Below are 12,797 nucleotides of genomic sequence, written 5' to 3'. Positions count from 1 at the left end.
CCCCGGTACAGTGTATTATGCTCTCGGCCTGGGGTGGCCACACTGCAACGGTTAGGCCAAATTTGGCCTACCAACTGTTTCTATAAATAAAGCTTTATTGGAACACATCCACCCTCATTTGTTCACATATTGCCCACGGCTGTTCTCAGGCTACAAGGGCAGAGTTGAGTAATTGCAACAGAGACCATATGGCCAGCAAAGCCAGAAACATTGACTATGTGTCCCTTTACAGAAAAAGTTTACAGTGCCTGCTTTAGGTATTTGTAATCTCCTTTAAGCCAAGGCCCATGGCTCATGGGGTTGGTAGGAGGTTTAAGTGGGTCCATGCACGGAAGGAACTCAGCACAGGGCCTGGCACATAGGAAGAGCCCCGGAAATGTCAGTAGGTGTTATGTAGTTCCATAACACCTCATAGGAGGTGTACTCATAGGAGGTCAATAAATATTTGTGCATTGAATAAATGAGATATTTTCTGCCCCTCACGATAGATTTTAGCGGTAAGACCACCCCAGCCTTAGTGGGAAGTGAGGACAATTCATGGGGAAGTTGTGTCTGGCATGAAAGGGGAAAGGACATTAGAAATAACAAAAATTGCTACCTTTTACTGCCCGCCTAGCATCAGAAACAATACAGATATTATCCAATTTAATCTTTACAATAGTGCTTCTCAAGCTTTCAGACACATACAAGTCTTGTTACCAGGATCTTGTTAAAATGCAGATTCTTTTTTTTCCATTTTATTGAAGTATAGTTGATTTACAACGTTGTGTTAGTTTCTTGACCGAGGTCACACAGTTAGTTAGTGACAAAGCCAGGATCTGAAGTTAGGTGTGACTTAACTCCAAAATCTCCACTCTGTCTGTGACATTGCCCAGCCAGAAAGACCTCTTTCGAGAGATTGTTTCAGTGTAGGGGTCCCGGCCTGCTCCAAACCAGCTTCCCGCCAGCCTGGATCTGGGTCCTGCGGACTTCGGCCTTCCTAGGCTTGGCGCTGTTTACCAGCTTCCCCCCGTCACCGTTTTTCTGGGCAAAGAGGCCTCTTCCACGGGAGCCTAGCGTCTGGGTTGGCTCTGCCGGAGTGAAGAGGCTTCGTCTGTGTTGCCTGCTTGTCGCCATATCATAAGCTGCTTTGGTACATTGTGAAGGGGTCCTGTTTTCTCCACATTGCTCTCTGCTGGCTGCAATACAACAGACCTCTCCCTCCAGCCTCCCCCCTCTTTATCACACACACACAAACACACGCACACACGTGCCCATGCACGCGCGCAAACACACACACACACACACACACACACACACACACACACACACACACACACACAGAGTTTCTCATCTCCCTCCACAGTTGGTACTCCCTCTCTCTGCTGGCAGGAAGGCTGAGTTGCGACATCCGGGCTCCCACAGCAGACCAGACTGAACTGGAAACGTCAGGCCCAGGGCTGCTGTGAGGCATGAGCTCTGAGGACGCAGTCCCAGTCTGCCAAATGCAGCATACTGCGGGCAGGAAGAGCCTGCTTTCTTGGAGGGAGAAGGTCAGAGAACTTCATCCGCCTTGTTCATCTGAGCGGCCGCCACTGCCCCTTGGAAGTCACACCAGTCTCTCTCTCCTTCCTTATGCCGTCGTCCCCCTTTCCAGTTGGTCAGAAATCATATCCACGTGGAGAGGGCAAAAGCATTCGAAATCGGCCAATGGTCCACACCCATTTTACACGTGGGGAAACCAGAGAGGGCAAGGTACCTATCTCAGCCACACAGCAAGTGAGTGGCGGAGCTGAGACCAGAACCCCGATTTCTGGACCCTGCATGCTTCCCAGGCTCTTTGAAAGCCCCAGAGGGAGAGCCCAGGGTGGTCCAAGAGTTGGGCTGACCTGGGCTTGAATCCTGACTTACTAGCTGGGTGGCTTTGAGCAAGTTACTTCACCTCTCTGAAACTCAGTTTTCTCATCTGTAAATTGTGGCAAAAAATAGACCCTGCAGGGGTGTCACAAGGATTAAATTATAACAGGTACATCAGACCCAACATGGTGTGGCTGCTTCACCAAGACTATCTCTTGTGCGCTGGGTCTTCAATACGTTCTTACCACGTCCGCGTGCTTATGAAGATTGGCATCCAGGTAGCTATGAGTGTGCACGTCCGGGCGTGCGTGTCTGTGCGGCGGGGTGTGAGCTGGGGGATCCGGTTGGGGATACAGCTCATCATCTCAGAGATGACTTGCGGGAAGAGAACATCCACTCGGGTCTGGGAAGGAGGCAGCACCGTCCTTGCCTCCAGGGGGAGAGGGGTACTAGATCGCCGAGTGACACAGCTGTCCTCCACCCTCTCACCACTGCTTCTATATGGGCAGCTCCGGTCCCCCCCGGATACAGAACTCCACCCTTCGTCAAGGCCCCCCAAAACAATCCACTCATCCAGGAACATCACTAGCGGTGTAGCCTTACTGAACGTCCAAGGTGGAGAGAAGAGAAGGGTTTTACATCACATGTCACAGCAAACTGCCTGAAACTCTTAGAAAAATTCTTCAAGTGCTATATAGAAAAACTCTCTTCTTCACATATCCTTCGTGGCCACACTGCCACCAAAAGGAACAGGGGTGGGGCATTGGGGGGCACTTCCCCTCCAAAACATAGACCCGCAGCCAACCTCTGGGCCGAGCCAAAGGGCCCTCTGTCGAAAAGGACTCAACTTCCTAGGTTACCATTCAAGCCACCCGAACATGTCAAGAAAGCATCCCTTTCCTTACACTAGCCTCCAGACACCTCTGTCTCCTGCCTGTCCATAGCTCCCAGGACAGGGAGTCAGAAGCCCTGAGATCACCCTCTGCCTATTTGAATCTGGATAGAAAAAAATAGTTTACTTTCCAGACACACTTTGTAGAGGACTCCACCCCTCTGAGTCATCTTTCAGACACTGTCCCCCCACTATACACCCCCTGCCGCCTTCCCTTTGCCCTCAGCCGTCTGTGCCCCTCTGCACTCTCATCCTCCCACACGCAGGAGTAAAATATTCATTAAAACATTTTCTTTTCCTGCCTGTTACCCCTTCCTTCTTAACTTATCCTGAAGGGTCTTTTAATTTGCTTTTGCTTTTTCTTTTCTTTTTTCTTTGCAATGTGTCAGCTTCTTCCGCTTCCTGGACCACCTCTCCATTTTTATTCACAAGGCGAACTTGTATCAGAGGCTGTGTCTTTGGCTTTGAAGTAGGTGGTGGGGACAGAACGAACGAAGAGAGAGAACTGAAAAAACAGCTACATCCTGGCTCTCATGGGAACCCACGACCTATGGTGGACACATATATATATAAGCAAATATTTACTATAATAACTACCATCAATCAAATGTTTACTATGTGCCTTCAGAGACTTATCTAAGGACATTATCAGAATTAACTCATTTAATCCTCACAGAAATCTTAGGAGGCAGGCACTATCACCATTCCTATTTTACAGGTGAGGAAATTGAGGCACAAAGGTGAGATGCCTTACCCAAACTTATCCAGCTAATAAACGCTAAAGCCAGCGTCCAACCACTAAAACACACTGCCTTTCCGTGTGCCCCAAGTGCCCCAATGTGCAGAGGAGAGAGCTATTAACTTTGCCGAAGGAAGTCAGGAAATGCTTTGTGGGGTGGGGGGGGGGGACTTCTGAGCTGGGTTTTGATGGATGAATAGAAGTTTGCTGAGTGAAAAAGAGCAGGAAAGACATTCTAGGAAGAAGGCTCAGTATGTCAAAAGTCAGAAACGTGCATTAATGAGTCATGGGAAGTTTGCCATGGCTGGACGAGAGGGAATGTGGGCATGGGCAGAGACCAAGTCCCACGGGGCCCTGTGGGGCTCATGAAGCGCTGGGGTTTGATCCTTGAGGAAGTGGAGCGACCCTGAAGGGCTGTGAGCTAGGCAGTGGATTGCTCCCTCTCCCTCCCTCTCTAGTATTGCGAAACAGCCTCCACTCTGGTCCTGGGTCCATAACCCACCCCGCAGCCGGCTCCTGTGGACTGCTCTCTCTCCTCCCTCCTGTGTCCTCCCCCCGCCAACCCCTGTCTCACAGCCTTGCCATTCTCTCTCCCCCACCCTCCGTGTTCTCCAGGGGCTGTGAGGGCCTCGAGCATCTTCCCGATCCTGAGTGTGATTCTGCTCTTCATGGGTGGGCTCTGCATCGCAGCCAGCGAGTTCTACAAGACTCGGCACAACGTCATCCTGAGTGCCGGCATCTTCTTTGTGTCTGCAGGTAACAGCTGCTGAGCCGGGTGGGCCAGATTCCAGGCCCACCAGTGGGGAGAAGGCTGAGGTTGGGTGCCCAGTGGCTGGGAGGACCTGGCAGAGAGAGGATGGGAGAGCAGGGAGGAATTTCAGGGCCTTGCAACGGGCTGAGTCGCAAGGAAGACAGGCTGTGCTGGGGCTCCCGCCCCAACACAATGCCCGAGCCCTCCACTGAGTCCTCCAGGACCATCCCCAGACCCTGTCCTTTAGCCCAACGATGCATCTTTCTCCCACCTCCTGGGAAAAGGCCCCAATCCCAGGATCTTCTCAGGACACTAGGCCTATCCTCACTTGCCCTCTCCCCTCACCGTCCTACCTAGGTGGGAGCAGGCAGGCGCCCAAAACCACATTTCTCAGCCCAGTTACGTGACAAGTCACATTGGCTTCAGATGCCAGAAAAAGAACATGGGCTGTAGTATGAGCCAGTTACTAAGAACGACTAACGTTTAAGCAGCACCTACCACGTGCAGACTTAACAGCTTTCATGCGTATTAACTCACATGCATCAACTCATATGTATTCACATGTATTAATCCTCCCCATGACCCAACAGGAGTTAAGTCCTATTATTTTTTTTAATAGATCTTTATTGGAGTATAATTGCTTCACAGTACTGCATTAATTTCTGTTGCACAACAAAGCGAATCAGCCATATGCATACACATGTCCCCATATCCCCTCCCTCTTGAGCCTCCCTCCCATCCTCCCTGTCCCACCCCCTAGGTGGTCACAAAGCACCGAGCCGATCTCCCTGTGCCATGCGGCTGCTTCCCACCAGCCAACTATTTTACATTTGGTAGTGGATATATGTCGATGCTACTCTCACCTCGCCCCGGCTTCGCCCTCCCAACCCATGTCCTCAAGTCCGTTCTCTATGTCTACCTCTTTATTCCTGCCCTGCAACTAGGTTCGTCAGTACAGATATGGAAACTCAGACAACGGTTCCTTTGCCAGAGGCTTTGCACCCAGGCAGTCTGGCTCTAGGAGCCAGTCTTAACCCCCTGCTACACCAGCTTCAAATCCCTGTGCAGCCTTGAGCAAGTTACTTAACCTCTCTGCAATCTGTTTTCTCATCTGCAAACCCCTCGAAAAGCACTCAGCAGTGAAAGCAGGTAGTGAATGCTCAACAAACAATATTATTGTTATTACTATTATTATTACCATCATCATCATCATTATTATTATTACTCAGTACACTGTAGGATGCCCCTTGCTTCTTTCCCTCCTTCCCACAGCTCTGTTTCCACCAGCTCTTCCCTTTGCAGCTCTCTCCAGATGGAATAATAGGATAGTAAGGCGATGCTTGCCAACAGCCCTCTAGACCGGCCCATCCGTTCGCCACGAAAACGCTGGACCAGGGAAAGACCCTCCAGCTGTTGTTCCCCGTCCCTCATCCTGCCCGGGGCCTGGCGTCCTCCTTGGAGAGTAACGATCCTTCTCTCTGCTTCCCTCTCGCCCCGCGCCCCCCCTCTGCCCGCAGGTCTCAGTAATATCATCGGCATCATAGTGTACATATCTGCCAATGCCGGAGACCCTTCCAAGAGCGACTCCAAAAAGAATAGTTACTCGTACGGCTGGTCCTTCTACTTCGGAGCCCTGTCCTTCATCATCGCCGAGATGGTCGGGGTGCTGGCCGTGCACATGTTCATCGACCGGCACAAACAGCTGCGGGCCACGGCCCGCGCCACGGACTACCTCCAGGCCTCCGCCATCACCCGCATCCCCAGTTACCGCTACCGCTACCAGCGCCGCAGCCGCTCCAGCTCCCGCTCAACCGAGCCCTCACACTCCAGGGACGCCTCCCCCGTGGGCATCAAGGGCTTCAACACCCTGCCGTCCACGGAGATCTCCATGTACACCCTCAGCAGGGACCCCCTGAAGGCCGCCACCACGCCCACCGCCACCTACAACTCCGACAGGGATAACAGCTTCCTCCAAGTTCACAACTGTATCCAGAAGGAGAACAAAGACTCTCTCCACTCCAACACAGCCAACCGCCGGACCACCCCCGTATGAAGCTCCCGCGGGCCTCGCCAGCGCCGCCGCCGCCGCCGCCGCCGCCACGGTCCCGGGCAGAGCCGGGAGGAGGGGCGCGGCCCGCGGGGTGGGCCGGGGGGTGGGGGGGGAGGGGGAGGAAACGAAACCGTCCACGGGGGACAAACCTTCCAAAAGCAAAAACCACAAAAAAAGAGAAAAACATAAGTAAATTTAAAAAAAAAAAAAGAACAACATATAAGAGGAACAAAAAAGCAAAACAATAGAAAATGTGCAAAAATATAAACGAGGGAAGGAAAAACAAACTTTAAAAAAAGCGAGAGAGGATAAAAATTAAAAATAGAAAATAAATCTAAAAGAAAATGCATGATTTCCCATGTACCATTATTTTAACGTTTAATAAAAACCAATTTAAATGAAAACATACAAGGGAACCAAGATAATATTAAAGCAAAAAAAAGAAGGAGCAGAAAGGAAGGGAAATGTTCTTTGCATTTATCAGGGGTTTTTATGTTACTTTTTTTTCATGCGGAAGAGTTACTTTTCTGTTCCCTTTAACCCCAAGCGGGCTCTGCCTCCCTGGGTGAGTGGTGGGGGGGGTGGAGACTCAGGGGCCCCGGGGCCAGGTGAGCCTCCCGGTCACTGCCAGGTCCCTGGAGCTTCTGCATGGGTGCCCTAGGAACGCTAGGTGGCTTGCAAGCCGGCTCCACCCAGCCTTGATGGGGCAATTGTAAGCCTCCAGGTGACCCAAGAGTCCCTGGTCCCTCCTGTCCGAAAGGTGCCTGGAGGGGGGTGCACCTGGGGCTTCTCCGGCCCCAGGGTTCCCAGTCCTTAATGGTCCTTAACCCACTGTGATGACTTCCTAGGCCTTGAGGGAAGGGAAGGAGAGGAGATGGCTGCTGGTGGCTCGCAGAGACGCCCGGAAAACCTCAGGGTGAGCCTCTTGGGGCCACTGCCCCAAGCTCCTGTCCTTGGGGGCAGGAGATGCCCACCCCCCCGGGGGATATAAAGCATCTCTCCCTCCTCACCCCTCACCTCAGGGCCATACGATGACCCTGGGGCGATGGTGGACCCCCAGACTCATAAGCCCCCAGCCCCTTGGGAGGGGGGTTCACAGACCCTTTGGGGGTCCTTGGACTCACTGAAGCCCCCTCAGGGCCCAGCGGGTCCAACAATGACACTGCAAAAAGGTTTCTTTTTACAAAAGAAAAAGGAAAAACAAGTGGTGATTTTTTTTTTAATAAAAAAACCACAGACTATAAATAAATGTAAATATATAATAAGTGGATTTACTTGCAAGAAAATCAGATAGTATTTTTCTTTTAATTCTTTTCCAGCTTTAAACTGTGAAAACAAACAAAAAAATGGGGTGGGGTGGGGGACTTAAAATTTAGCAGGGAACTTGTAAAGAGGAAACAGAAAACAAATATACAAATCCATTTTAAGAAACAAACAAACAAGCTGCCGTGAGAGATGAGAGCTGGGCTTCAAGCAGGAGGGAGAGGAGAAAGGCCCCAGGGAGCTGCAGGGGGCTGATAGAAAAGATCTCCTCCTTACTCCAGGAAAGTGCTACTAAAGTGAAAGAGAGAGAGTCGGTTTACACAAGTCAGATCGCACACCCCACTCTCTCTCTCACACACACACACACAGACACACAGACACACACAAGACACACACAGACATACACACACAGAGACACAGGCACGCGCACACACACACACACACACACACACACACACACACACACACACACACACACACACAGGCATGCACAGTCCTCGAAGCCCGGCACTGGAATCGCTCATGGGGACACACACTCAGTCCATATCCTTCCATCCCCTTCCCCAACCAGAGGCGGGATTCAGAGAAGACTGACGCATGCCCACCAAAGCCATTGACGACAAAGCTCTATACTGGCCTTTATGCTTATGTGCACACTCCCACCACACCATGGTCACACATGCACACGTGCACATGCACACACACACACACACACACACCGCTCGCATGCAAGGAAAGGGCACCAGTCTAGAATCCAGCTCTGGATTCTGGAATCCCTGGCTGTGTGGCTTCCCTGGGCCTCAGCTTCCCCCCGTGTAAGCATGTGGATTGACCCAGATGAAACTCCAAAGGCCCATTCTTCCTCTTGGTGTCGATGACTCTTAAGATCTGCCACCTGCCCAGAGGAAGATGCCAAGGGATGACCAAAATAGCTGCCATCCAGCCCCCAGACATTGAGAACATTCCCAAAACATCAGTCAGCCACTCAGCCACACACACACACACAGACACACACACAACACACAACACACACACACACACACCATATGCCTCCTCACTGTGCTCCCAACCCTCTGCCCCCGCATCCAATGTCAAAGCAAAAATACACACATGTGAGCAAACGTCTTCTGCCGTTCAGAGAGGGAAAGGTACCAGAAGTCCCCAAAGCCCCTCTTGATTTTGTGTCCCCTTTCTTGAATGCCATAACCCGGTCACAGAGAGCAGAGGGGACTTGCTTGGGAGAAGATCAGCCACCAGGCTTCCCCCACTGTCTTTAGAGGTCAGGGAAAGGGAAGGTCCTCCGAGGTTTGCTGGGGGGGGTGAAGGCTGAGGGATGGAGAGCAGAGATTCACAAAGTTTGGTCCCGGCATGAGGGCCAACCCCCAAAGTTAAGCTGAGACCACGGACTAAAGTTTGGGGGCGTCCCGTGTTGCTCCCCTTTCTTCCCAGAGCAACAAGGCCACTTCGGAATGAAAGAAAGCCAGTCGCCTTCCCAAGCTCACATTTCAGCCCAGCCTGCCAGTCGCTCCGCTGAAGCTGGGGCCCCTGCTGTCCCCATCAGCACGGCTTGGTTGGTCTCTTTCTTCACACTGGCCTGTCCTGAAGCTTCTTAAGTTGAGCTCTGGGGGGTTGGGGGAAGTGGCTGGAAAAGTTTTGGGGGCTTGCCCACTCTCAGCTGCCCTTTCCATCTTTTGTCTGGGAAAGGAAAGCTCTTTTCTCAGGTCAGTAGCAGCTGGGACCCTAAATCCAGCCTGAGCCACAAGACAGAACATCTGTCTGCCAGCCCAGAAATGCACGGGAGGCCCCGGGAGCCCCAGGACAGAGCTATGGCGGCCAATGCCAGGTGTGGGGGCCACCCAGTATTTCTCAGTCTGGGCAGAAATCACAATCTCTCCCTCCCCACTTCAACCTTGCCCACTGCCCCATCAGATCCGAAACCTGAAAGGATCAAGGACTAGAGAGAAGGGAGAAAAGAAAGAAAACAGCAAATGCACAGGCACGGTCCAAAGAGGAAAACTGGTCCCAGTTCTCTGAGTTCTGGCAGAGTGTCTGGGATGGCAGTCAGCACTTCTTCCCAGGCCATGAGACCTGGGGCCTGGGTCCCCTTGAAGAAGGCCAACCAGGTGTGGCGTAAAAGGGCTAGGGGGCCTGGAGGGAAGGAGCTGGGCTCAGGACTGCAAAGGCGCCACTTGCCAGGGTGGACGATTGCTCATGTCCAGCTCAAACCAGTTCAAGAAACCAACCTCCATTTTATTTTGTTGGTGGGTCCTATTTTTTTTTTCCAAACTGTTAACAGAAAAAAATTTTAAAAAGCTGAAAACTAAAAAAAGAAAAAAAAAGAAAAGAATCCTGGTACATGAAATAAAGATTTTTTTTACAGCTTGGTCCTCACTTTGGTGGATTTCTTTCATTGCTTTCCCAACTTCTGACATCTCATTTAAAACTATCCTAGGGGGCTTCCCTGGTGGCGCAGTGGTTGAGAATCCGCCTGCCGATGCAGGGGACACGGGTTCGTGCCCCGGTCCGGGAAGATCCCACGTGCCGCGGAGCGGCTGGGCCCGTGAGCCGTGGCCGCTGAGCCTGCGCGTCCGGAGCCTGTGCTCCGCAATGGGAGGGGCCACGACAGTGAGAGGCCGGCAAAAAAAAAAAAAAAAAAAAAAAGCCATCCTAAAGCCGAAATCTGAGAACTCACATTCTCAGATTTCAGTTGAGGGATGGGAGGCTTAGAAGCCAGGCAGTAGAATAACCCTAGTCCCAAGGTCACGAGTTTCCTCTTAAATATCCCTGATATTTGCACACCTCCAGTGACAGGGGGCTCACTCCCTCCTTAGGCAGCCCCAGCCCGAGCAGGGTAGTGCCCATTGGTAACAGTCTCCTCCCCACAATGAATTTCAATCCACCTCTTCCTTTGACTCCAGCAACAATGAATGAATCCCTTCTCTTTTTAGCACAACAGTCCCTCAGATATTTGAAGGCCATGAGCATGAGTTTTCCTTGAGTTTTCAGTTTTAGAATAAACCAGCCCCGATCAACATTCCAGTGACACTCCAGGGTTTCAGTTTTCCCCGTGAAAGTGTGCAGCCCGTAATGGACATGTCCCTGCCGCTGCACTCAGAGGGCCCCCGTACAGGGGTGCTCCTTGGAGGGGACTGTGGATTGGGAGACAAATGGGGAGGGTCTAGCAGGGGGCCCTGGGACTCTCCTAATGTGAAAGGCAAGATGCAATGTGTCTTAGTCTGCTGAAGCTGCTGTAACAAAGTACCACAGACTGGGTGGTTTAAACAACAGACACTTATTTCTCATTTTTTTCTCAGACTTTCTTAGACTGGAAAGTCTAAGGTCAAGGTGTCGGCAGATTCCATTCCTGGTGAAAACAATCTTCCTGCTTGCAGACGGCCACTTTCTCACTGTGTTCTCCTCACACGGCAGAGAGCGAGCTCTGGTCTTTCTTCTTTTATTATAAAGACACGAATCCCACCGTGGAAGCCCCACCCTCATGACATCATCTGAACCTAATTACCTCCCCAAAGCCCTGCCTCCAAATACCATCACATAGTGAGTTAGGGTTTCAATATATGTATTTTGGGGGGACACAAACATTCAGGCTTTAAAGGAGGCTAACCTCTCAGGAGGATTTGACCCTTGACTTGAGAGAAAGGCCCCATTGGAAGGCAGCTGAAGAACTAAGCCACCAATATCCGGCCCTGTTCTGGTCAAACTGCCAGGGTCAGTTATTTGAAGGAAGGCTGTAAAAGAGATGGCACACAGAGCAGACCTGAGTGACACAGACCTAAGAGAAGGCCAGCCCCACACGCCGGGGCCTTGGAAGACTCCCCTCTAGAACTGGCCAACATTCACAAGCCCCTGCTCCTCTCAAAATGCATTAAATACATTTAACTTAGTTCATTTGGACTTTAAAAATTGTCATATTGAATAGGATGGGTGGAAGGAAGGTATTTCAAAATCAAACCAAGATTTTAAAAGCAGACAAAAAAGTACTCATCTGGGCTTCCCGGGTGGCGCAGTGGTTGAGAGTCCGCCTGCCGATGCCGGGGACGCGGGTTCGTGCCCCGGTCCGGGAGGATCCAACATGCCGCGGAGCGGCTGGGCGCGTGAGCCATGGCCGCTGGGCCTGCGCGTCCGGAGCCTGTGCTCCGCGACGGGAGAGGCCACAGCAGTGAGAGGCCCACGTACTGCAAAAAAAAAAAAAAAAAAAGTACTCATCTGTTGGCAAATTATAAAATGCTTCTTCTCCTCTTCCTTCTAACAGGGACTTCCCGTGCCCAACTGCCCACCACCACCCTGACTGAATTTATTATCTTTGACTCAGAAGGATATAAATGCCATGACAAACAGGAAAAAGAAAAGCTGACCAAAGCTTGTTCAAAATGAAAACATTATAATACATCTCTCTGAAAAGAGAAAAAAACCTTCATTTTGTCCTCCTAACATCTACCACTGCAGACCAGAAAAAGCATGGAGGTCTCATTCATTACAATGACTGGGATTCACTGCCCTGGTTATTTTAATATTTCCATCTGGAGAGCCAGAAGTGTGATCTATGAGGGGTAACCAGGTCCCCTTAGAAACAGCCATAACAACGCACAGTGATGGGGACCAGGGAGGGTCCCAGATGTCACAACACCAGTCCTGACACAGACCAGGGCTTCTTCATAAGCTCCAGGAGGTAGGGTCTCTGGGGACAAGACATTGTCTAAGATGCAGGGCAGGAAGCTTAGTCATTGTACAGCTCTCCTTGGGGCTCAAGAGAAAGGAGATGGCATGCAGAGGAGCCCTGAGTGACACAGACCTAAGAGAAGGCCAGCCCTACACCCCGGGGCCCCGGGAAGACTCCCCTCTAGAATTGGCCAATATTCACAACTCCCTGCTCAACTCAGCCCTTGGGCCACACCACCAAGCTTCCCATGAATCTCAAGCATCTCTTCCTCCAAGCTCACCCCTAACATTTGCTGGTCCCAGGACTTCCCTGGCAGTCCAGTGATTAAGACTCTATGCTTCCAATGCATGAGGTGTGGGTTCGATCCCTGGTCATGGAACTAGGATCCCACATGCCACGTGGAGAGACCATAAAATAAATAAATAATTTAAAAAAAAATTTGCTGGTCCGAGGGCAAGAGTCAAATGGGGGCCCCCATACCATCAATCTAAATATTTAACAGCTACAAATCAAACTAACTGACTTTAAAATACGCTCTATCCTGACAAATCTATCTCCTTGATGACCTAAAATACGAGGTTTGAATTT

The 12,797-nt window shown here is 51.1% G+C and overlaps 1 protein-coding gene across 2 annotated transcripts in view; it reads left to right on the top strand.

Moving 5' to 3' along the window:
* The window catches only part of CACNG2 (calcium voltage-gated channel auxiliary subunit gamma 2), a 113,949-nt gene extending 104,042 nt beyond the window's left edge, over nucleotides 1-9,907 (top strand). The window contains exons 3-4 of one of the 2 annotated variants that reach the window (XM_059080790.2): nucleotides 4,083-4,223; nucleotides 5,736-9,907. In XM_059080790.2, the coding sequence (XP_058936773.1) occupies nucleotides 4,083-4,223; nucleotides 5,736-6,271 (677 nt within the window). In that variant the 3' untranslated portion in view covers nucleotides 6,272-9,907. The remainder of the gene's footprint in view (nucleotides 1-4,082; nucleotides 4,224-5,735) is intronic. The other variant, XM_067010121.1, reaches the window with a different exon arrangement.
* Nucleotides 9,908-12,797: the final 2,890 nt, after the last annotated feature.

The sequence above is a fragment of the Kogia breviceps genome, chromosome 12 (assembly GCF_026419965.1).
Source record: "Kogia breviceps isolate mKogBre1 chromosome 12, mKogBre1 haplotype 1, whole genome shotgun sequence".
NCBI lineage: Eukaryota > Metazoa > Chordata > Mammalia > Artiodactyla > Physeteridae > Kogia > Kogia breviceps.
This window is presented reverse-complemented; position numbering and strand designations above follow the sequence as displayed.